At 45.1% G+C, this 25,021-nt stretch overlaps 1 protein-coding gene across 1 annotated transcript in view; it reads left to right on the top strand.

Moving 5' to 3' along the window:
- LOC139275546 (NXPE family member 3-like) overlaps nucleotides 1-24,564 on the top strand; it is a 38,795-nt gene extending 14,231 nt beyond the window's left edge. Inside the window, exons 4-5 of the mRNA XM_070892714.1 lie at nucleotides 15,389-15,456; nucleotides 23,965-24,564. Coding sequence (XP_070748815.1) covers nucleotides 15,389-15,456; nucleotides 23,965-24,564 — 668 coding nt within the window. The remainder of the gene's footprint in view (nucleotides 1-15,388; nucleotides 15,457-23,964) is intronic.
- The last annotated feature ends 457 nt before the right edge of the window (nucleotides 24,565-25,021 follow it).

Genomic DNA, 25,021 nt, shown 5'->3' with positions numbered 1-25,021 from the left:
TTCATGATCCTGGCTGGTGCTTGTTTCCTCTGGGGAAACATTGGCGAGTGATCCTACACCTAGGGGTATGGCCTTAGTGCACTCTGCTCCATCAGCCTTGTGGTAATTGGAGTTCTCGGTTGCCTGAGAGATGGAGCCGACCCAGGGCATGGTCTCACTATCGTTGCCGTTGCCCTGCTCAGGTCGCTTGCCTTGCAGCTCGTGTATGTTGGCTGCTTGTGGCCACATTTCGTGGTGCCTGACCCTGGTCCCCGGGACGCAGGTTACAGCATTGGGTACCCTGCTGGACCTGTGTGCACCCGATGGGGGTCTGCCCGCTGCATTGGCTGCATGCAGTGGGAACCCTGCATCGCACAGGTTTTCCTTGCTTATGATGGACACTCTGGGGGTCCGAACACGATCACGCGACTTTTCCTCGCTCGTTGCATGTATACAGTTCCGATCATCATTTGCGCATTTTACATGGTCAGTTACATATTTTACATGATCCATTGCACTTTTACTCTCTGACTTACAGTACTTGTTACATTGCTTAATTGTGTGGAACTGTCCCTTTAATTTCAATGGTTTGCAGGCCTTCTTTAAGAGAGCCTTGCTTGCTTTACCCCAATCCGCTTCTCCGCTTGGTGGCACGTGTTGCTCCATCAGCGCTGCACCTCGTGGTCTGGTCGCGGCCATCTTTGTCTGCAGCACATCGCCTCATGGTTCGGGCGCTGATAGAGAATTCAAACAGGCTGCATTTAGACAGACTGTGAGAATTCACAGACACCAAGTCAGAGATGCTACGTGAGTGGGAGCATGTTGCATTAAGTCATCAATCAACTTGACATTTTAGGACTTTGGGTAAATTAAAAGGTTAAAAGATTATTAATTGAGCCAATAAGGTCAAAGAAGGCGAGTTCTTTTCTGTAAATTGATCCAGGTATAAATACAGCCATTTTGACAATGTGGTCGCAGAAGGACAAAGACCTGGCTTAAAGCCAAGAGCTTGTTGCTGTCTGCCAAAAATAAAGTTACTTTAAAACTACAATCGGAGTTCGTATTTCATTGGAAATTAAGAGATCTAACAATGTTGGCGTCACGAACACGATCGCTGAGGAAAGAAACTGAATTTTGGACATCGGACCTCCATACTGAGGTAAGGACTCCTCTTTATAAAAGTCCTCGGTCAAAAGTCTAAATTCGCCTCTCCTTCTACGCGATTCCGAAAGCCTCTGGTTTGCGAATCCTCCAGTTGGCAGTCGGCTCGAGGTCCCATAGATGTCTAAACTTCGGCGGTGTGTTAGTTAATTAATCACCGACCTATTGATCGGCTAGAAAGTCTACGACTCGAGACCCCAGTAAAGAAATCAGTATTATGGCAGCAGGAGATAAGAGCAAAGAATTGCCTACAACTGTTAAAGGTGGGCAGGCACCACCTGAAGTTTCGATAGATAAAATTCTCGAACAGTTGAAAGAATACATGGAGCAACAATTCAACTTATCTAAAACCTGTATTAAGATCGAACAAAAGTATGGAACCTCCAAACGACAATGGAGATTAAAAGGGTCTGGGGAAAAACGACCCGTATGAAAAATAAAGAGCGAATCAGGTGGTCCCTAGCGGTTATGGGACAGATCCGAAAGCGGAATTAAATTATAATGCGTTCCCAACATGGTCGAGAACTGACCAGTACAAAGGACCAATTGCAAGCAGTTTGTGCACAGCTGCGACAGAAAAAACTTGAACTTGAAAAGTTGGAAGCGGAAGTTAAAGATCTTAAAGGTGAAATTAAAGAATGGAAAAAATCATTAGGTCAAGAGACAGTAATAGGACAAGGAAAATGTATCGGTCAATTCCCAGGGTACCCATGTTTGGATAAATTAAAAGCACAAACCCGAAGACACGACCGAGGAATAGATACGGATCCTGAATCCTCCGACGATACAGGGTTGGAGGATGAAGAATTAGGGGTGCGCTTTGCCCCGTTTAAAAAAAGACGAGTAGTAGTCAAATCAGAAGAGACTGCGGATGAGGGCGGAACCAAAAAATCGAAGAACAGGGTGTATGCAGAATACTTAATTCATGATCCGGCAGAGCCAGAGAAAATTGATAAATGGTCCAAGGAATTGCCCAATCCAAAGAAAGGGGGAGTAAAAACGTGGGACCAATTGGACCGCTTAAGAAATATATATCAACTTCATCCCTGGGACGGAGTGTAAATTTTGACCATAATGGTGCCAAAAACACAGGGAAGAAAATTGCACGACAAGGTAGATGAAGCTTTGGGGCAGAATGAGCAAGAATTAAACGCAGGATGAGAGGCGATTAAACACTGGCTGCAAGCCTTCAGTCCAGCTAAGACAGACTGGGGAAAAATTGCAGCCTGCCAACAGAAAGGAACAGAGGAGGTCCTAAGAGTATGACGAGTGGTTTAGATGCACGTGGCTAGAACATTCGGGTATGAATAATACGGATAAGGAAATGGATGAACAAGTGTTTGGACCCCTGAAAGCAGCTTTCATGGCAGGTCTAAAGCCAGAACTGTCCAAAATGCTTAAGGTAGTGTTACCGGACTGGGAAGGTAGAGGAACTACCTTTGCAGCATTGGTGGATCGATGTAACCAATTAGATCGGGATATGGGCGCTAAAGTCCGAGCTGTACAGGCTATGGGATGGAAATCCCAGGATTCCGATAAACAATCATTAGGAAAATTACCCGGAAAATGTCATTATTGTGGGAAAGAAGGTCACTGGGCCAAGACGTGCAGGGCAAAACAGAAAGGTCATGGCTGGGGAAGAGGACGCAGCCAGGGATATAATTCAGCCAACAAACCAGGCTTGTCACAAGATAACGACCTCATAGAAGCATTTAAGCGACTGACAATACAACAACAGAAGGAGTTACTTGGGATAGCAAAAAACGATAAGAGCCCACCCTGGCCCCCCTCCTCGCACTAATACAACAGAGGGGAGATGGGCTATATATAACTGTGAGGGTGGGCGATAAGGATGTGGACTGTCTTTTAGACACAGGGGCGGAATTAACATGCTTACCCCTACAATATGGAGACTTTTTGCCATTGGATGGTAGGGCACGTACAGCCTATGGAGTTGGGGGCCATAAAATGGAAATTAAAAGGTCAACACCGGTACTTATAGGGCTGGGTCCACATGAACTAACCACGCCGGTCTGGATAGGCCCAGTAGATCAACCCCTTTTGGGAATGGACATTCTAATCCAAATAGATTCATTGTTGCATTTCGAGGATGGTCGGGTGACATGGTCAATTAGAACTTTGAAGAAAGAAGAATTGAAGGAACACCCGATATGGGCTAAAGATAAGAACGATTGTGGCCTACTCCAGATGGAGCCTGTGTCATTTACCGGGACCAAGCCTCCATGCACTAAACAGTATCCCATCAGTCCAACTGCCAAACTGCCATCGCAGGAATCTTACCGGTTATTCAGCAATTGGAGAAACAAGGGGTGCTTTTTAAAACGCATAGCTCCTCCAATAGCCCCGTGTGGCCGATACAGAAATCTAATGAGACTTGGCGTTTGACTGTCGATTATAAGAAAGCTAACCAGTGTATTGACCAAAAAGCTCCTTTGGTCGCAGATCCCTCCACCATTTTTAATGCCCTCAAACCGGAACATAAATATTTCTCGGTTATAGATATGGGCAACGGATTTTGGTCGGTGCCTCTGGCACCGGAGGTTCGACAGTTGTTTGCTTTCACTGTCCAAGGACAACAGTATACTTGGACCTGGTTACCACAGGGTTTCCACAACAGCCCTACGGTATTCCACATGGCTTTACAAAGCCATTTGCGATAATTACCTCCTCTATCATCCACAGTCATCCAATATGTAGACGATATCTTGCTAGCTTCAAACACGGAAGACCAGCATGAACAAGATTTACGAGCTTTGCTGGACCACCTTCGGCTGAAAGGACCTAAAGCCAGCATCGACAAAGCACAGATATCCCAAGAAGAGGTTGTATACCTGGGACAAAAGATTTCACAAGGAAAGAGAGAACTTACCCAGGATAGAACTGCAGCCATTCGGGCCGCTAAAAAACCCACCACTATTCAGGAACTAAGGTCTTTTTTGGGATTGTGTAACTTTAACAGAAATTGGATTGACTCCTTCACACAGCTTGCTCAGCCACTGAATGATATTTTAAAGGGGAAACGTGCCTCTAAAGAAGCCATCACCCTCACTAAGGAACAGCAAGAGGCCTTCCTGAGTTTGAAAAAGGCTTTGTGTTCGGCACCGGTTCTGGGAATCCCCGACAGTGGTAAGCCATTTACCCTGTTTGTCCATGAGAAAGAAGGATATATGATAGCTATACTGACACAAGAACATGGGGATCGGCAAAGACCTATTGGCTGTTATTCGGCAAAACTGGATGCGGTAGCCCTCGGATGGGGAAGTTGCCTAAGGGCCATGGAAGCTACATGTCGAGCGGTAATGATCACTGCGGGTCTAGTCCTCGACCAAAAGCTGATTGTCAAGTGTCCCCACACCGTATACGCTTTGCTGTCTATGAATAGAATGTCTCAGGTGACGCAGCTAGATGGACCCGCTGGACAGCAGTTTTGGAAGCTCCTAATCTCCATATCGTCCGGGCCAGCCCGGTTAATCCCCCAACTATGCTCCCGATGTCAGAATCGAGGGAGCAAGAGGGTGGAGAATGTGAAGAGCATGACTGCGTGGAGATTTTAAAAGAAACAGAAGAAGCAGCCTTAGCAGCAGAGGAGCCTCTGCACAACCCAGACCTCATCCTGTTTACAGATGGTACCTTTGTTGACAATGGTACCAGAAAAGCAGGATGGGCAGTTACAACCTTATATGAGGTAGTGACAAAAGGATGTTTACCCTCAGGAACGTCAGTACAACAGGCCGAGTTACGGGCCCTGTCAGAAGCATGTCGAATAGCAGAAGGACAGACAGCTAATGTCTACACAGATTCACCTTATGCTTTTGGAGTCGCTCACGACTTTGGTCTGTTATGGCGTAAAAGAGGATTCCTCACTGCTGCTGGTACACCTATCCGAAATGGAAAAGAAGTCCGAGACTTACTGGAGACCATACAACTACCTCAGGAAGTGTCCATCCTGAAGTGTAAGGCCCATACCAAGGAAAATACCACAGAAGCACAGGGAAATGCCCTAGCTGACCAGGCAGCTAAAGATGCCGCCTCACAGGGCGTTCCTCCAGAAGAACCAACAAAGATGTGCAGATTGAAAGCACTTAGGACTCTGACACGAGACCTTCAAACAATGCTAGGCGAGTGCTCCCGAGAGGAAAAATGGACATGGATTGAGGCAGGAATTAAGCTATGTGAAGATGGAGTCTGGAGACAAAGAATTACCGACAAGCCAGTCGCGCCACAAGCGCTTATGCCTTTTTTAGCCCAACAGATCCACTCGTGGGGACACTTGGCCTCACAACAAATGACGGCACGGTTCCAGAAAAACTGGTGGAGTCGGGGATTTTAAAAAACATGCCCAGCTGGTAACAGACCGCTGTGTGGTCTGCCAGAAAAATAATTCTGGATCCATCACGGTAATGCCCCAACTGAGGCCCCCTGCCCCTGTCGGACCATTCCAGCATCTGCAGGTTGATTATATATCTCGTCCTTCATGCCAAGGATACACTAATATTCTTGTCATGGTCGACAGATTCTCTAGATGGGTAGAAGCTGTCCCAACTAAAAGAGCCACAGCCAATCACACTGCAAAGGTCTTGTGTAAGGATTACATTCCCCGACGGGGAGTCCAGAGTAGCATTGACTCAGATCAGGGAACACACTTCACAGGTGCTGTCTGCCAAGAAGTCTGTAGGTTACTGAACATTACGTGGGATTTACACTGTCCTTATCATCCACAATCATCAGGACAAGTAGAATGAATGAATCGAACTCTGAAACAACAGCTTGCCAAATATCACCAAGAAGGAACACCATGGCCCCAGCACTACCAATAGTGCTATGTAGCATTAGGGCAACCCCGAACAGAACTACAGGTCTAAGCCCATTTGAAATTATAACAGGAAGACCCATGTCGCTGCCAGGAACTATCGATTTACGGAAAGCTGATGTTCATTCAATGAGTGACACTTTGTTATCATACTGTCAGAACTTAACCAATGCGATTAGTTCTGTTTCCCGACAGGTATCGGCAGTTTGGGGTAATCCACCCGAAGGAGGACATGACATCATCCCGGGAGTCTAGGTGTATGTGAAAAAGTTGCATAAAGAACCTTTGCGTGCCAAGTGGGAGGGACCTTATCAAGTGTTATTGACCACCCAGGCAGCTGTTAAAGTCCAAGGAAAGAAAGCCTGGATCCATGCTTCACACGTTAAACGAGCACCCATAACTGAAGCTGAAATCTATTAAGGTCAATTACATTTTGCGAAAATGTATAAATTTACTGTATTATTGATTGTAGGTATTCTAGGCATAGGCCTACTTCTTACTAGCCGACCCTCTGCACCAAAGGGAAATAGTAGGGTAGCAAGGGAATTACATGTAAATACTTTTTTATATATGTCATACATTTATGCCAAACCAGGTAACATTTCTAGTTGTTGGGTGTGTGCGCATATTCCTATTCACTCAAAGGGAGGGATTCCCTTGAGGCCAGTTCCCTTGAATATCTCGGAAATGGCTGAGTGGATAATTCATCAAAACAAAACAGGCAATGCGTTTCAGGATACGGAAAACTGGGCACGTAAATGGAAGTCAGCAGGTTACAATCTGACTATCTTTGAAGGGGGATACCAACTGTGCAACAATAATTCCAAACGGCCCCCATTTTTTGTAATCACTAATACAACGGGAAAAGGAAGACCGGGGGAATCGATCTGTATGATTAGAAACATCAAAGGAGGCCAAAATATGGGGTATAGTAACTGCTCCCGGAATTATAATCAAGCCACGGAACCGTCCAAACTGGGCCAATGTGGGAATTTTTAACGTAACGGGGATTCTGAATAAAACAGATGGAAAAGCCTGGACAGGCCCCGGAGTGTTGCTGACAAAGAAACAGCTAACATTCATTGCATATAATGGCACCTATTGGGTGTGTGGCCACAAGGCTTACCCTTGGTTGCCCCAGAATTGGACGGGATCCTGCTATTTAGCCTACATTGTGCCTTATATGTATCATATAAAGTCACTGTCGGAACATTTACACTGTCCTAAGAGAGCTATCACAGAAACAGAGAGGTTCTTTGCCATTCTGATCCCCAGGTATGGGACTGCCAGACTGGCAAGGGAATCCATTAACATGGCATCCGTTGTGGAATGGGTAGCCAATGATACCTCAGAGGCCCTAGTAAAAATCAATACAGAAATGGTAGCAATCCGCACAGTAGCCCTACAGAATAGACTGGCCCTTGACTACATTCTGCCTGAAAAGGGAGGTACTTGCACCCTAATCGGAACTGAGTGTTGCACATATTTCCCAGATAGCTCCGAAGAAATTACCCACTTAGCGGAGCATATCCAAAAGGAGGTAGAAAAACTTAAGCAACCCCCATCATTCACTTTGTGGAGTGGAGCCACTGAATGGCTAGGTTCAATAGGAACTTCATTGGTGGAAGGTTTAATTCTATTTGTTGTAATTATTTTACTTTTATATTGTTTGTTTATGTTTATTAATTGTTTATTAAATGTTGTTGCGACCAGGCGGCTGTAGCTGCTGTCCCGCATGTGAGACACCTTGCAGGTCACAGCAAACCGTCTGTACGTTGCGCAGGGGTATGTTATGCTTAAGGGAAAGTTGTTTACTGGTTGAACTAAGATATTGATTTGGATTAAATTGGAATAAGGTTAATTAACCTACTAAAACCAGACTTCCATTGTGGCCACGATGGAACTCGGGTTGGTGTAAATTTGTGTGGACATCAACAAATTTTAGAAGGAAACTCTATTAACATGTATGAAATTATTTTGTAGAATGTTTAAGCAGTGAAACCTGATGTTTTATGATTCAGTTTGTGAAAGAATCAAAGGGGGGATTGATCGAGAATTCAAACAGGCTGCATTTAGACAGACTGTGAGAATTCACAGACACCAAGTCAGAGATGCTACGTGAGTGGGAGCATGTTGCATTAAGTCATCAATCAACTTGACATTTTAGGACTTTGGGTAGCGAGCCAATTAAAAGGTTAAAAGACTATTAATTGAGCCAATAAGGTCAAAGAAGGTGAGTTCTTTTCTGTAAATTGATCCAGGTATAAATACAGCCATTTTGACCATGTGGTCTCAGAAGGACAAAGACCTGGCTTAAAGCCAAGAGCTTGTTGCTGCCTGCCAAAAATAAAGTTACATTAAAACTACAATCGGAGTTCGTATTTCATTGGAAATTAAGAGATCTAACAGGCGCCATCTTTTCTTCATCCACGATGTCGACCGCGGTGATCCTCTTCTCCCCGGGTTCTGCCACCGAAGCTGGGAAGTCACTGCTGGATCCGATTTTCTCCCTCCTGAGTCCTGCCACTGGAGCCTGGAAGGTGCGTTCAGGTCGTCTCAGCTGGATCATCTCCACGCAGTCGTGCTGGGCAGTCTGTATCTCGGCTACCGTGCTGGTCAGCTCATCGGTGCCGGATCCACCCTCAGGTGAGGGCTTGCTTTGCCTCTGAGCATAAAGGGCTTTGATCGCTGGAGGGGTGAGGTATTCCCACTTCCACTGGATCCTCTCCATCCACCTTCTGCCGAGCAGCGTTGGTTCATCACCTGCAATAATCCACAGAGGTAACTTGTGATCCGCTCCATCATGGAGTACCTTTACATTCGCACTACCAACGACTGGGATAAGTTCATCGGTGTAGGTGCGCTGTTTTGCCTGAACCAGGGCCAACTCGGGTCATTCAGCCGGATTGTCCCATAGCCTCTCAAAGGCTTCTTGATTCATCACTGACTGGCTCACCCCCGTGTCCACTTCCACGATGACTGGAATGCCATTCATCTCGACTTCCATTCTCAACGGGGAACACTCAGTGGTGCAGGTACACATGCTATATACCTCATTGTGGGGCTGGTCTGCCTCTCTGTCTAACAATTCGTAATCCACGTTGGATTCATGGCCATCTGCAGACTCCTCATAGACACAGTGAGTCCTATTTCCCTTACACATTCGCTGGAGGTGGCCCTTTGTGCCACAGGCTTTGCAAATATAGTCTTTAAAATGGCACTGGTGAGCCCTGTGATTCCCTCTGCAATGCCAGCATGGTGCTACTCGATTAACCCCCCTCCCTCGGCGTACTCTGAGTTAATGGACTCGGGGGGCCTGTTCCCTTGCCCCTGAGAGGGTGCGCTCTCTATAGTCCAGCTCCTGAACGGCGCCACTCGGTGCACAGTACCTGCCGGGTTTGAGTCCTGAGGGTGAGACATCTGCTGAGAGCCGCAGGTCAAGATCATGAAAGACTGGCTCACAGAGATGGCCTTCTGCAGTGTGACTATGATATTCACCGACAGTAGCTTGTGAAGAAGGCCCTCATGGCTGATTCCAATGACGAAAATGTCCCGCAGCGCTTCGTTGAGGTGGGTGCCGAACTCGCACGGTGCCGCCAGCCTCCTGAGGTCTGTGGCGTACATCGCAATTTCCTGGCCTTCAAGCCGACGGTGGGTATAGAACCGGTGACTGGCTGTGAGGATGCTCTCCTTGGGCTTGAGGCTCTCCTGGATCAGGGTTACGAGCTCCTTGTACGACTTGGTCATTGTCTTCGCTGGTGCCAGCAAGTCCCTAACGAGGCCGTAGACGTTGGGCCCACAACTGGTCAGTAGGATAGCGCGCCGTTTATCAGCTAGCGTGGCCAGTTCGTCTCCTGCCTGGCCGTTTGCTGTAAAAAAGTGTTCTCGCCTCCCTACAAAGGCATCCCAATCATCATCATCGCCGAACTGTTGCAACGTACCAAGGGTAGCCATTTTCGCGTGAAAGTTCGAAATCTCGTCACCAGTTATTATGTCCTTAGATGCTCTAACAATGACTCCACGAGGCAGTGTGTTGTACTTGAACTATAGTGACCTTAGTCCTTTATTGGTTAACTCCAGATTCAGGATCACACCTGGTGGCCTGCCTTTTATGCACGGCCAGGCACACCTGTACAGGTAACCTACGAGTCTCCCACTGCTGTGCCCTCTGGTGGCACACCTTGATACAGTACCAATAGTGGCAATGTAAGATACATGACAAGATTCTCATACTCGCTGCGAACACAGAAGAGATTTGCTGGTATGGGGAAGAAGGTAATGGTGAGTATGCGCCTCACTTTTGCACACACTTCGTGTGGCGTCTGTGATCCATTGCACAGCCCTGGAGAATTACTTCTGAGGTACCATTTCAAACACTATACCAATAATGATCTTTGCTGTATGCATTATTTCATTGTGCCAAAGCTGGATGCCACGCTCTTCTTGCAAATTGAGGTGATGACTGAGGCACAGCAAACAGATGCTTAGGCTATAAGCCTGCTGTTAGGATATTTCTCAGTGATATTAGCCCTGGCCTCTCAATAACCATGTTTCTTTTTCTTCAAGTAATGCAGACATCATGGACTGCCGCATAATAAAGGCTTCATGGCTGTTTCCTGAATGATGGTCATTGATGTTACATATTCCTCTAATTCCAGCACTTTATTCCTGATGTGCTTAACAATTGTATAATTTTTTTGAGCCTATCCTTCAAAACATTCTCTCAATCATTTGATCTTTCTGCTATTAACTTTGATGTTTTGTGGTTATGTGTTCAGATACCACCCTAATATTATTGCAAATCTTTTCTGATTATGTAAACCATGAGGTTAATATGAGGAATCCTATTGGTCACATGAGTGTCACTAACAGTGCTCTATATCTGAGGAAACTTTGCCTTTTGCTCAAAGCTTTGTACTGTCCAGGTGATGCCTCCTTTCTATGGGGAAAGTGATGAACATATTGCCCTCTTGCAAACATAACTTTCATTTCTAAGGGAAAATGTGCCTCTCTTCCAGATGTTGTTGGCAGGTCATTGTGCAGCAGATGGCACATCTTGGTAGTGGTATTTCTTGTGACGTGGAAGCAGCAAAGATGGGTATCCTCTGACATATTGAAATATACATAGAACGGTCTATACATGGAGGTCCGGGGTAGGGGCTGGTGCAGAGAAAACGCCGCAGGTCTCATTGCATCTGTATTTGTTGTCTGCTTCTGAACTCTCCTTCCTATCTAGGTCATGGGGTGCTATGCGAACCCCAAAAGAATTTCCATTAATAACTTTCATTTATATAGCTCCTTTAACATAGAAAAAAGTCCCACAGCACTTTATGGAAGCATAATCGGACAAAATTTGATACTGTATCACTATTACCCTGATGTGGAGGTATTCTAGGACATTGTCATTATCCTTTACCTCCTAATAAAAGTTTGAGGACTTTGAAACATTGACAAAGTCTGACTAATACACTTTATTAAATTAAATCAATAATATAATAAAACACAACCACTTGGCCATGCAGTGTATATGAGATAGAAGTACCATTACACATACCAAGGACTCGTTCAGGAGATCACAAACGTGCCGTCCTGACTGCATATGCTGCCCTCAGCAAGACTAGATTGAAGTTCCGCAGGAGCTCCAATGTGCTGTATCTTTTATAGGTTTATTTACATCGGATAATTGTGGGTCCCCTTTGTCATCACATTCTATGTCCATGCTGTAGATATCTAAACTCGTTTAATGGTAAGGTTAGCTATGACCATTCATTGTGCATGCCTTTGATGCCTTGGGTAGTTTATTACACTTCGGACATTCCATCACAACTTATTAGTTTTCTGTGGCATTCCAAGTCTCATGTACCCATTGCAGAATGAGTGCTAATATGTGGATATAGATTTTAAAAGCTTACTATGGCTATTCTACCAGGTCTGCCTATACTTAGATGAATGACTGATCTTAATCATAGTGACAAAGAACTTTATGATCTTGTTGCAGGAGGTAAGGATGGAGGGAGCAGGTATGAGGGGTTCATGGAGGCAGTTGAGTGGAATTCAAGCCACTTAGTTGGTTTGCAGATGGCTTCATCTCACCACAGTGCTTTTCAGTCTGCCTTCTGAAAGATAATAGAAATATATGAGGTTTCTTTGCATTAATCATGGCACCCAGTAAATACAACGGTGAGGAGGGCAGGGATGGTGGGGTTGGTGCAGATTCATAGGCCTAAAAATTTGTTTGGCCCCCAAAACGGGCACGGGATTCGTGATCTGCTAACAATCCGAGCTCGTTCAGAGGACTGCAGGCAAAATGCAAACTTTGTGTTGCCTGCTTATTTCCCTGATTGTAGCTTTCAGCCTAGCGCTGAGCACGCTTTTGTCTGCCTGAACGCCCAGCTGGAATATTATTCCACAGGTGACAGAAACCTTCAAGTAATTTACTCAATAGGCCATGTTTTGTATGTGAGACTAGGGGTTAGCAAGTTAGTTGATGGTGGCATCTTAGCTGAGGGCAATCCTAATCTTGCCTTAGCTGCTGCCTGTTTAGGTGCATTTGTCATTAGGAATCACTGGATGTTTACTTCGAGTGGTAACTTTGGTTGACTCATTTATTATTTTTTTTGTCCTTGGACCTGGCTAAAATTGACCAATTATTCAAAATGGAATATGGTATCTTCCTAATTAGTTTGGCTCTGTATTGTTTGGCTCAGTATTGCATCAATATATTCAAATTTAGTCACAAAAATGAGTGATGCTATTCGACCCATCTAGCTCACCCTTCCATAATGATCCCCTTTCACAGCATCCAACAACCTTTTCAATGGTTCCAGAGATTTTGTCCCCAAGACCCTAGTTAGAAGACCTTTTAATCATTCATTGCAGAAAAAGTGATTCCTGTCCTTGGTCCCGATGTTGCCTTTTGTCTGATTGTATCTATGTGTCCATGACCTTCAGTTGTTACTTAACTTGCAATAGTGCAAAAAATTAACTGTTTCTATTCCATTTAAAAAGAAAGACTTGCATTAATATAGAGCCTTTCATGACCTCCGGATGTCCCAAAGTGCTTGACAGCCAATGAATTATTTTAAAATTTTAGTCACTGTTGTGAGGGATAAATATTGGCCAGGATATCAGGGAGAACTCCCCTGCTCTTCTTCGAAATAGTGTCATGGGATCATTTATGTTCATCTGACAGGGCAGATGGGGCACAGTTTAACATCACATCTGAAAGATGGGACCTCCGGCAGTGCAGCACTCCCTCAATACTGCACGGGATTTTCAGTCTTGAATTTGTGCTCAACTTTTTTACTAGCTTGTATACCTCCTGTAAGGTCCCCTTTTCACCATTTCATTCAATGCTCAGGATTCCATGTTTCTCTAATCGTTCCACATTACATAGTCCTCTAATACCAGGCATAGGCCTTGTGGTCTTCCTGGGATTGATAGTCCTTATGCCTTTTTGACCAGAACTGAATGCAGAAATGACAGAATATTGTTCACAATATTGTCATTGAACTAGAACATAAGAACATTTGAATTAGGAGCAGGAGTGGGCCATATGGTCTCTCGAGCATGCTCCACCATTCAAGAAGATCATGACTGATGTTCGACCTCAGCTCTCATCATCATAGGCAGTCCCTGGGAATCGAGGAAGACTTGCTTCCACACCCAAAGTGAGTCCCTTGGTGGTTGAACAGTCCAATGCAAGAGCCACAGACCCTGTCACAGGTGGGACAGACATTCGTCGGGGGAAGGGGGCTGGGACTGATTTGCCGCATGCTCCTTCCGCTGCCCGCGCCTGACCTCTTCACACTCTATTTTCCCGTCAGATCTCCATAAGCCTTGATTCCCCCAGAGTGCAAAAATCTATCTATCAAAATATACTTAACGATTTAGCATCCACAGCTCTTTGGGGTAGAGAATTCCAAAGATTCACAAACCTCTGAGTGAAGAAATCCCTCCTCATCTCACTCTTAAATGGCCGACCCCTGATCCTGAGACTATGCCGCCTATTTCTGGACTCTTCAACCAGGGGAAACAACCTCTCAGCATCTATCCTATCAATCCTTGATTGAGGGATAAACATTGGCCAGGACACCAGGGATCACTCCCTTGCTTTTCTTCAAAATAGTGTCATGGGATCTTTTACATCCACCTGAAAGGGCAGACAGGGCCTTAGTTTAATGTCTCATCCAAAAGACAGCAGTTCCAACAGTGCAGCACTCCCCCAGTACTGCACAGGAGTGTCAGCCTAGATTTATGTACTCAAGTTCCTGAAGAGGGACTTGAACCTATAAACCTTCTGACGCAGATATGACTGTGCTACCCACTGAGCCATAGTTGACACTTCCACAGCAAGACTTCTGTACTCTTGTACTCCAGCCACTTTGCAATAAAGGCCAAAATTTCATTTGTCGTCCTCATTGCTTGCTGTACCTACATGCTAACTCGAGGGCTAGAAATTCATGCACTTACCGTCACTCCATAATGCCATGAAATGGCAATAAAATGGCAGCCGCCGCTCTTTCACCAGCTGATGGTGGGTCCCGCAGTGGCCATCGTATTCCACTCCCCCTTCACACTGCCAGTAACTGTCAGCACCCGGTGTAAAAAAAAATCGCGGCGTAGTGACGTCAGTCGGCGCAATGCCGACTTAACGTCACCAACACGAACTTTGACCACAACACTGAATTCAGCCCCAGGTCCTAGGCTCATCAGGTTAACCTAGTGTGCAAGCAGGCTGCCATTGGTGAAGACTGAAGCTCTTAAAGGGACCCAAACTTCATTCAGTTAAGTTTGAATTTAAAGGTTTGGACTTTTAAAAAATGTTATTGAAGTGTTGGCTTGCTGCAATAGATGGGAAAAGTTTTTTAAGTGTGTGGGCAGTGCTGCTGGACACTTTCAAGGGCTTGGATGGTAAAGGAAGGCTTTGAGAAAGCAGAAAATGCTGCAAATACTCAGCAATTCACACAATATCTCTGGAGAGTAAAACAGAATTTACGTCTCAAGTCGATATGCTGCCTGACCCACTGAGTATTTCCAGCATTTTATGCTGTCATTTCACATTGACAGCATCCACTTGCAGAGCTAAGAGGAAGACACAGAAGAGGACTAAGCCGAAGAGGAGGAATCAGACCGAAGGATGCATCCCAGTCAGCGCCTTTGTGGCCGGGATATCTGGGATGGAATCATCCACCTGTGGTCCCATTGGCTGGGAAAACTGCTTCTTCCTATTCAGCTATTGGCTGGGCAAGGTGCCTCCTCTTGTTAAACCACTGGCTGGGCAGGCTGCATTTCTTGGGTGTGTGAAATGTTGGAGACACAAGGGTAGAGGTGTGCTGATGGGAGGGTGGGAAAGCAAGCGGTGAATGCCAGAATGAGGATAGCGTACGAGGATGCTCGTATCTTGTATACTTTCAGCCCTGCCACTGGCCAAGGATGCAACCATGCCCCCGCTAACAATGAGCTGCACCATCTCCTCCAAGGGGGTGAGGTGAGACTAGGAATGGGAGATGTGCAACATCATTGGTGCAGATTGTTGGTAGGTGAGTGATTGGTGTTTGTGCATTGAGCAGTGTGTGAGGCAATGGTGTTGGTGGTAGGAGACAGCTTTTGAAGATGCATTCACTGACCTTGACCAGTGGTGTGGGGTCATGAAGCTTCCTTGGGCACTGGAGCCAGGTGGTGTGTTGACACTGCTCGCAGTGATGGCCTTGGTGATGTACTTTCACATCATCCTTTCTCGAGGGCCTTCTGGCCTCTGTGGGTAGAGGGCTGCGCTTGCAGTGTTGACCCCATGCACAAAGCTGGAGTGCTATGTGTGAGACCCTTGGTTCCACTTCCGTGAATCGAATTGGCTGAAGACTGGTTTCTGTGATGGTGGGAACCTCAGGAGGAGGCTGAGATGGATCATTCACTTGGAACTTTTGGCTGAAGATGGCTGCAAACACGTCCGCCTTGTCTTTTACACTCCAGTGCTGGGCTCTGCCATGATTGAACCTGGAGCCTGAGTTCATGGAGCCGCCACCTCCTGTTAGTTGTTTAATGGTCAACCGCCATTCATGACTGGATGTGGCAGGACTGCAGGGTTTTGATCTGATTCATTGGTTGAGGGATCGCGAAGCTCTGTCTATAGCATGCTGCTTCCGTTGTTTAGCATACATGTAGTCCTGTGTTGCAACTTCCCCAGGTTGGCACCTCATTTTTAGGTACATCTGGTGCTGCCTCTGGCATGCTCTGCTGCACTCCTCATTGGACCAGTTTTGGTCACCTGGCTTGATGGTAATGGTAGAGTGAGGGAAATACCGGGCCATGAGTTTACAGAATATGGTGGAATACAATTTTGCTGCTGTTGATGGCCCACAGCTCCTTATGCCCAGTTTTGAGCTGCTAGATCTATTCTAAAACCATTCAATTTAGCAAGGTCATAGTGCCACCCTGTGATCTTAGTGATGGAGGATGTCCTCGGTGTGAAGATTGGATTTTGTCTCCACAATGACTGTGCGGTGATCACTGCAACCAATACTGTCATGGACAGATGCATCTGTAACAGATAGATTGGTGAGGACCAGGTCAAGTAGGTTTTTCCTTTGTGTTGGTTCTCTCACCACCTGCTGCAGGTGCAGTCTGGCAGCTATGTCCTTCAGGACTCAGCCATCTCGGTCAGTCGTGGTGGTATCGAGTCACTCTTGCTGATAGACATTGAAGTCCCCCACCCAGAGTACATTCTGTGCCCTTGCTACCCCAGTGCTTCTTCCAAATAATGTTCAACATGGAAGAATACCGATTCATCAGCTGAGGGAGGGCGGTATGTGATAGTCAGCAGTGGGTTCCCTTGCCCATGTTTGACTTGAACCCATGAGATTTAATGTAGCCCAGAGTCAATGTTGAGGACTTCCAGGGCCACTCCCTCCTGACTGTTTACCACTGTCCGGCCACCTCTGATGGATCTGTCCTTCCGGTGGGACAGGCCATACCTAGGGATGGTGATGGAGGATTCTGGGATGTTGGCTGAAACTAGCAGGATGTGAAAAATCAAATTGTTAAAATAATTTGGAAGTTGGCTCCAGCTGCTCTTACAAAAGTCAAAAACAACATCCTCTGTGAATGTGATTATGGTACATTATCCTTCCTTATTTTTCTCAACCTCTCTACACTCTTTCATACAGATGTCCATCCCATCTCCCAACCCCTTTTAGCATATCTTCTCTGAGAGACCACCCTTACTTGGTTCCACTCTTACCTATCTAATTATAGCCAGTGCATTTCCAGCAATGTCTACTCTTCCCAGCCTTCATATTTAACTCCGGAGTCCCCCAACGCCTTATCCTTGACCATTTCCACTTCCTCATCTACATGATGCCCCATGAAGACATGGGGCCAGTTTCCACGTGTATGTTGATGACAGCCATTCCGACCTCTGTACCAGCTCTTTCAACTTCTCTACTGCCTCTGATGTCAGTCTGCTTATCTGGCATAAGTCCTGAATGAATTGCATTTTGTTTCATTTAAACATTGGGAAGTCTGAAGCCATTTCCTTCAGCTACTTCCGCTACTGGCATAAAAATAAAAAAGGGAAGGTGGCTCAACTGTGGCTAGCAAGGGAAATCAGTGATAGTATTAAAGCCAAGGAAGTGGCATACAAATTGGCCAGAAATAGCAACGAACCCGGGGACTGGGAGAAATTTAGAACTCAGCAGAGGAGGACAAAGGGTTTGATTAGGGCAGGGAAAATAGAGTACGAGAGGAAGCTTTCAGGGAACATTAAAACGGACTGCAAAAGCTTCTATAGATATGTAAAGAGAAAAAGATTAGCAAAGACAAACGTAGGTCCCCTGCAGTCAGAACCAGTGGAAGTCATAATGGGAAACAAAGAAATAGCAGACCAATTGAACAAGTACTTTGGTTCAGTATTCACTAAGGAGGACACAAACAACCTTCTGGATATAAAAGGGGTCAGAGGGTCGAGTAAGAAGGAGGAACTGAGGGAAATCCTTATTAGTTGGGAAATTGTGTTGGGGAAATTGATGGGATTGAAGGCCGATACATCTCCAGGGCCTGATGGACTGTATCCCAGAGTACTTAGGGAGGTGACCTTGGAAATAGCGGATGAATTGACAGTCATTTTCCAACATTCCATAGACACTAGATCAGTTCCTATGGAGTGGAGGGTAGCCAATGTAACCTCACTTTAAAAAAAAGGAGGGAGAGAGAAAACAGGGAATTATAGACCAGTCAGCCTGACATCGGTAGTGGGTAAAATGATGGAATCAATTATTAAGGATGTCATAGCAGCGCATTTGGAAAGAGGTGACATGATAGGTCCAAGTCAGCATGGATTTGTGAAAGGGAAATCATGCTTGACAAATCTTCTGGAATTTTTTGAGGATGTTTCCAGTAGAGTGGACAAGGGGGAACCAGTTGATGTGGTGTATTTGGACTTTCAGAAGGCTTTCGACAAGGTCCCACACAAGAGATTAATGTGCAAAGTTAAAGCACATAGGATTGGGGGTAGTGTGCTGACGTGGATTGAGAACTGGTTGGCAGACAGGAATCAAAGAGTAGGAGTAAATGGGTACTTTTCAGAATGGCAGGCAGTGACTAGTGGGGTACCGTAAGGTTCTGTGCTGGGGCCCCAGCTGTTTACATTGTACATTAATGATTTAGACGAGGGGATTAAATATAGTATCTCCAAATTTGCGGATGACACTAAGTTGGATGGCAGTGTGAGCTGCAAGGAGGATGCTATGAGGCTTCAGAATGACTTGGATAGGTTAGGTAAGTGGGAAAATCCCAGATTAGGAAAAGGGGAGGTGCAACGAGACCTGGGTGTCATGGTACATCAGTCATTGACGGTTGGCATGCAGGTACAGCAGGCGGTTAAGAAAGCAAATGGTATGTTGGCCTTCATAGCGATGGGATTTGAGTACAGGGGCAGAGAGGTGTTACTTCAGTTGTACAGGGCCTTGGTAAGGCCGCACCTGGAATATTGTGCACAGTTTTGGTCTCCTAACTTGAGGAAGGACATTCTTGCTATTGAGGGAGTGCAGCGAAGGTTCACCAGACTTATTCCGGGGATGGCCGGACTGACATATCAAGAAAGACTGGATCAACAAGGCTTGTATTCACTGGAGTTCAGAAGAATGAGATGGGATCTCATAGAAACGTTTAAAATTCTGACGGGTTTAGACAGGTTAAATGCAGGAAGAATGTTCCCAATGTTGGGGAAGTCCAGAAACAGGGGTCACAGTCTAAGGATAAGGGGTAAGCCATTTAGGACCGAGATGAGGAGAAACTTCTTCACCGAGAGTGGTGAACCTGTGGAATTCTCTACCACAGAAAGTTGTTGAGGCCAATTCACTGAATATATTCAAAAAGGAGTTCGATGTAGTCCTTAACGTGGTTGCAGAGTTGCCAAGACTGGGAATTAAACATACAGGAGTATCTGACAATTCGGAAGGATAGACAAGAAGGGAAAGGAGGTGGGGTAGCTCTGTTAATAAAGGATGATAACAGGGCAGTTGTGAGAGATGATATTGGCTCTAATGAACAAAATGTTGAATCATTGTGGGTGGAGATTTGAGATAGTAAGGGGAAAAAGTCACTGGTGGGCGTAGTTTATAGGCCCCCAAATAATAACTTCACGGTGGGGCGGACAATAATCAAGGGAATAATGGAGGCATGTGAAAAAGGAATGGCAGTAATCATGGGGGATTTTAACCTACATATCGATTGGTCAAATCAAATCGCACGGGGTAGCCTGGAGGAGGAATTCAAAGAATGCATACGGGATTGTTTCTCAGAACAGTATGTTACAGAACCTACAAGGGAGCAAGCTGTCTTAGATCTGGTCCTGTGTAATGAGACAGGAATAATAAACGATCTCCTAGTAAAAGATCCTCTCGGAATGAGTGATCACAGTATGGTTGAATTTGTAATTCAGATTGAGGGTGAGGAAGTAGTGCCTCAAACGAGCATACTATGCTTAAACAAAGGGGACTGCAGTGGGATGAGGGCAGAGTTAGCTAAAGTAGACTGGGAACATAGACTAAACGGTGGCACAATTGAGGAACAGCGGAGGACTTTCAAGGAGCTCTTTCATAGTGCGCAACAAAAATATATTCCAGTGAAAAAGAAGGGCGGTAAGAGAACGGATAACCAGCCGTGGATAACCAAGGAAATAAAGGAGAGTATCAAATTAAAAACCAATGCGTATAAGGTGGCCATGGTTAGTGGGAAACTAGAAGATTGGGAAAATTTTAAACGACAGCAAAGTATGACTAAGAAAGCAATAAAGAAAGGAAAGGTAGATTACGAAAGTAAACTTGCGCAAAAGATAAAAACAGATAGTAAAAGCTTTTACCGATATATAAAAAGGAAAAGAGTGACGAAAGTAAATGTTGGTCCCTTAGAAGATGAGAAGGGGGATTTAATAATGGGAAATGTGGAAATGGCTGAGACCTTAAACAATTATTTTGCTTCGGTCTTCACAGTGGAAGACACAAAAATCATGCCAAAAATTGATGGTCACGGGAATGTGGGAAGGGACAATCACTATCACTAGGGAGGTAGTGCTGGACAGGCTAATGGGATTCAAGGTAGACAAGTCCCCTGGTCCTGATGAAATGCATCCCAGGGTATTAAAAGAGATGGTAGAAGTTATAGGAGATGCATTGGTTATAATCTACCAAAATTCTCTGGACTCTGGGGAGGGACCAGTGGATTGGAAAGCAGCAAATGTAACGCCTCTGTTTAAAAAAGGGGGCAGACAAAAGGCAGGTAACTATTGGCCAATTAGATTAACATCTGTAGTGGGGAAAATGCTTGAAGCTATCATTAATGAAGAAATAGCGGGACATCTAGATAGGAATTGTGCAATCAAGCAGATGCAACATGGATTCATGAAGGGGAAATCATGTTTAACTAATATCCTGGAATTCTTTGAAGATATAACGAGCATGGTGGATAGAGGTGTACCGATGGATGTGGTGTATTTAGATTTCCAAAAGGCATACGATAAGGTGCTACACAAAAGGTTACTGCAGAAGATAAAGGTACGCGTAGACAGCGGAAATGTATTAGCATGGATCGAGAATTGGCTGGCTAACAGAAAGCAGAGAGTTGGGATAAATGGGTCCTTTTCAGGTTGGAAATCGCTGGTTAGTGGTGTGCCACAGGGATCGGTGCTGGGTCCATAACTGTTTGCAATATACACAGATGACCTGGAGGAGGGGACAGAGTGTAGTGTAACAAAATTTGCAGATGACACAAAGATTAGTGGGGAAGTGGATTGTGTAGAGGACACAGAGAGGCTGCAAAGAGATTTAGATAGGTTAAGCGAATGGGCTAAGGTTTGGCAGATGGAATACAATGTCGGAAAATGTGAGGTCATCCACCTTGGAAAAAAAACAGTAAAAGGGAATATTATTTGAATGGGGAGAAATTACAACATGCTGCAATGCAGAGGGACCTGGGGGTCCTTGTGCATGAATCCCAAAAAGTTTGTTTGCAGATACAGCAGATAATCAGGAAGGCGAATGGAATGTTGCAAGAGGGATGGAGTACAAAAGCAGGGAGGTCCTGCTGCAACTGTACAGGGTATTGGTGAGGCCGCACCTGGAGTACTGCGTGTAATTTTGGTCACCTTACTTGAGGAAGGATATACTAGCTTTGGAGGGGGTACAGAGACGATTCACTAGGCTGATTCCGGAGATGAGGGGTTTACCTTCTGATGATAGATTGAGTAGATTGGGTCTTTACTCGTTGGAGTTCAGAAGGATGAGGGGTGATCTTCTAGAAACATTTAAAATAATGAAAGGGATAGACAAGATAGAGGCAGAGAGGTTGTTTCCACTAGTCGGGGAGACTAGAACTAGGGGGCACAGCCTCAAAATACGGGGGAGCCAATTTAAAACCGAGTTGAGAAGGAATTTCTTCTCCCAGAGTGTTGTGAATCTGTGGAATTCTCTGCCCAGGGAAGCAGTTGAGGCTAGCTCATTGAATGTATTCAAATCACAGATAGATAAATTTTTAACCAATAAGGGAATTAAGGGGTGTGGGGAGCGGGCGGGTAAGTGGAGCTGAGTCCACGGCCAGATCAGCCATGATCTTTTTGAATGGCGGAGCAGGCTCGAGGGGCTAGATGGCCCACTCCTGTTGCTAATTCTTATGTTCTTATGTTCTTATGTTACTACTCGGGGGATCAAAGGGTATGGCGAGAAAGCAGGAATGGGGTACTGAAGTTGCATGTTCAGCCATGAACTCATTGAATGGCGGTGCAGGCTTGAAGGGTCGAATGGCCTACTTCTGCAGCTATTTTCTAAGTTTCTATGTTTCTAAAACTCCATATTGTTGCCATCTATCTCATCTTCCTGCCCGACCACTGTCTCAGGTTGAAGCAGACTGTTGGCACTCTGTGACCCAGAACTGAAAGTCCAACCACACATCCCCCCCATCACAAAGACTGCCTACTGCTACCTCAGCAACATCTCCCCTGCTTTAACCCATCTGCTGCCAAAACACTCATCCATTCGTTTGTCACCTCCAAACTCTACTGTACCAATGCCCTCTTGGCGATGCACACACCCACTCGGCCGAGTGGTTCTTAGCCCTTCCGTTTACCTATTTGTGAGAGTGCTTCCTGCATTACTGCTGGTTCCCATCCACTTTCAGCTCCTCCAAAAATGCGCTGCCCTGTCCTAACTCACACTAAGTTCCACTCAATCATTACCCCTGTGCTCATTGACATTTCTTGGCTTCCGATCCAACAATTACCTCGAATTTGAAATTCTAATCATTGTGTTCAAATCCCTTCATGGCCTCCTCTAATCTTATCTCTGTAACCTTCTCCATCCCTAAATTCTCCTCGAAATCTGTATTCCTCTAGCTTCTTGTGCATCTCCCACTCCCTTCACCCCACCATTGGCAGCATTGCCTTCAGCATCTAGGCTCAAATTCAGCCATTTCCTCCCTAAACCTCTCTGCCACTCCACGTCCCTCTCATTCTTTGTAAAACTCTTCAAACCCCACCTCTTTCACCAAACATTTGATCATCACCCTAATATCTCCTTTGTCTCAGTAATTTTTGCCTGATTACACGTATTGGCTTGGGAGGTTTTTTGTATGTTAAAGTCACTATATGACTGTGGGTTGTTTTCACCTATCTGAAAAAGTCCCTTCCCCTGGCCATGCTCCCTCTGATGTGTATTATCTCTTGTTTGGGGAGGGTGGAGGCCCCATCCTAAAGAATGCCCTGTAGAAGCTGCCCCATCCAACTACAAGGCCTCCTATATCATGTATCCACTTGCTTGCCCACCTCCAGTGCATTGTTCTGCTCTGGGTGCCTCCGAATCTGATAGCTGACACAGCCCTTGAGCCTGAATGGTTCTTACAGATGTGACTTTAGTTTTGACATAATGACATAAGAACATAAGAACATAAGAAATAGGAGCAGGAGTATGCCATTTGGCCCCTCGAGCCTGCTCCGCCATTCAATAAGAATATGGCTGATCTGATCATGGACTCAGCTCCACTTCCCTGTCCGCTCCCAATAACCCTTTATTTCCTTATCGCTCAAAAATCTGTCTATCTTCGCCTTAAATATATTTATTGACCCAACCTCCCCAGCTCTCTGGGGCAGAGAATTCCATAGATTTACAACCCTCTGAGAGAAGAAATTTCTCCTCATCTCAGTTTTAAATGGGCGGCCCCTTATTCTAAGTCTATGTCCCCTAGTTTTAGTTTCCCCTTTGAGTGGAAATATCCTCTTTGCATCCACCTTGTCGAGCCCCCTCATTATCTTATAAGTTTCAATAAGATCTGAACTCCAGTGTGTATAGGCCCAACCTACTCAACTTATCCTCAGAAGTCAACCCCCTCATCTCCGGAATCAAGCTAGTGAACCTTCTCTGAACAGCCTCCAAAGCAAGTATATCCATCCTTAAATATGTAGACCAAAACTGTACGTTCATTTCATGGCTAATAATTATTATCTGCAGAATTATGACAGCATCATGTTTGATCCTGTGACATCTTTTGTTTTAGGTCTCAGGAAGTTTGATCTTGGCAAATCTCCAAATACCGGCCCTCACCTCGCTTTGGATATCGATAAAAAGATCAAGATGGAATATTATGCCCATGGTAAACCAATCCGAATCTTTCCCATTTCGCTTCAGGACCTGCCATTCATGGCAAATAAACTGGATGACATTAAAGGAGGAAAGAGCACAGTTATAGCCTTCACCATTTGGTGCCATTTCAACACTTTTCCAGTAGAAACATACATCCGAAGGCTGCAAAACATCCGGAGATCAATTCTGCGATTGCTGGATAGGAGTCCAGATACACTGATTGTAATAAAGACTGCCAATGTCCAGGCCCTTCCACGGCAGGCCAGTCTCTACAACAGTGACTGGTACTCCTATCAGCTTGATTTACTGCTCAGAAAAATGTTTGAGGGCATCAAGGTGGCATCTGTGGATGCTTGGGAGATGACGACAGCACATTATCGACCACATAACTTGCACCCCAAGCGAGTCATTATAAAGAATGAAGTAGATGTGTTTCTTTCTTATGTGTGCCCTTTGAAAAAGGGTTAAAGACTGATTTAGATCGGTGCCAACCAGCTTTTGGCAATCATGAGATTCATAATATGACAGAATAAAAAGATTAGCAATCGAAATTCCAAGAATGTAGGAAAAGCTTTTTAAATGAATGTATTTTTTTGAAACAAAATGTTGAAAATCTATAGGCTGTACTGTTTTCAAAAATTAGTCATATTCCAATGTGTGGAATATGCATTGATGCATATTTATTCCTTGTAAACTAGATGATATTAAAGGAGAAAAAAGCACAGTTACAGCCTTCACCATTTGGTGCCATTTCAATACTTTTCTCGTAGAACTATACAACCATAGGCTACAGAACATCTGTAGATCAATTCTACGACTGCTGGATAACAATGCAGTTACATTGGTTGTCATCATGACTGCCAATGTCCCGGTCCCTCTACGGGCCAAGATGCCTGCAGGAAGGGTGTTATGTGGTTATATTATT

This window comes from Pristiophorus japonicus, chromosome 11 (genome assembly GCF_044704955.1).
Source record: "Pristiophorus japonicus isolate sPriJap1 chromosome 11, sPriJap1.hap1, whole genome shotgun sequence".
NCBI classification, from domain to species: Eukaryota; Metazoa; Chordata; class Chondrichthyes; family Pristiophoridae; genus Pristiophorus; species Pristiophorus japonicus.
The sequence above is the reverse complement of the archived record's forward strand: the minus strand, read 5'-3'. Positions and strand labels throughout refer to the sequence as shown.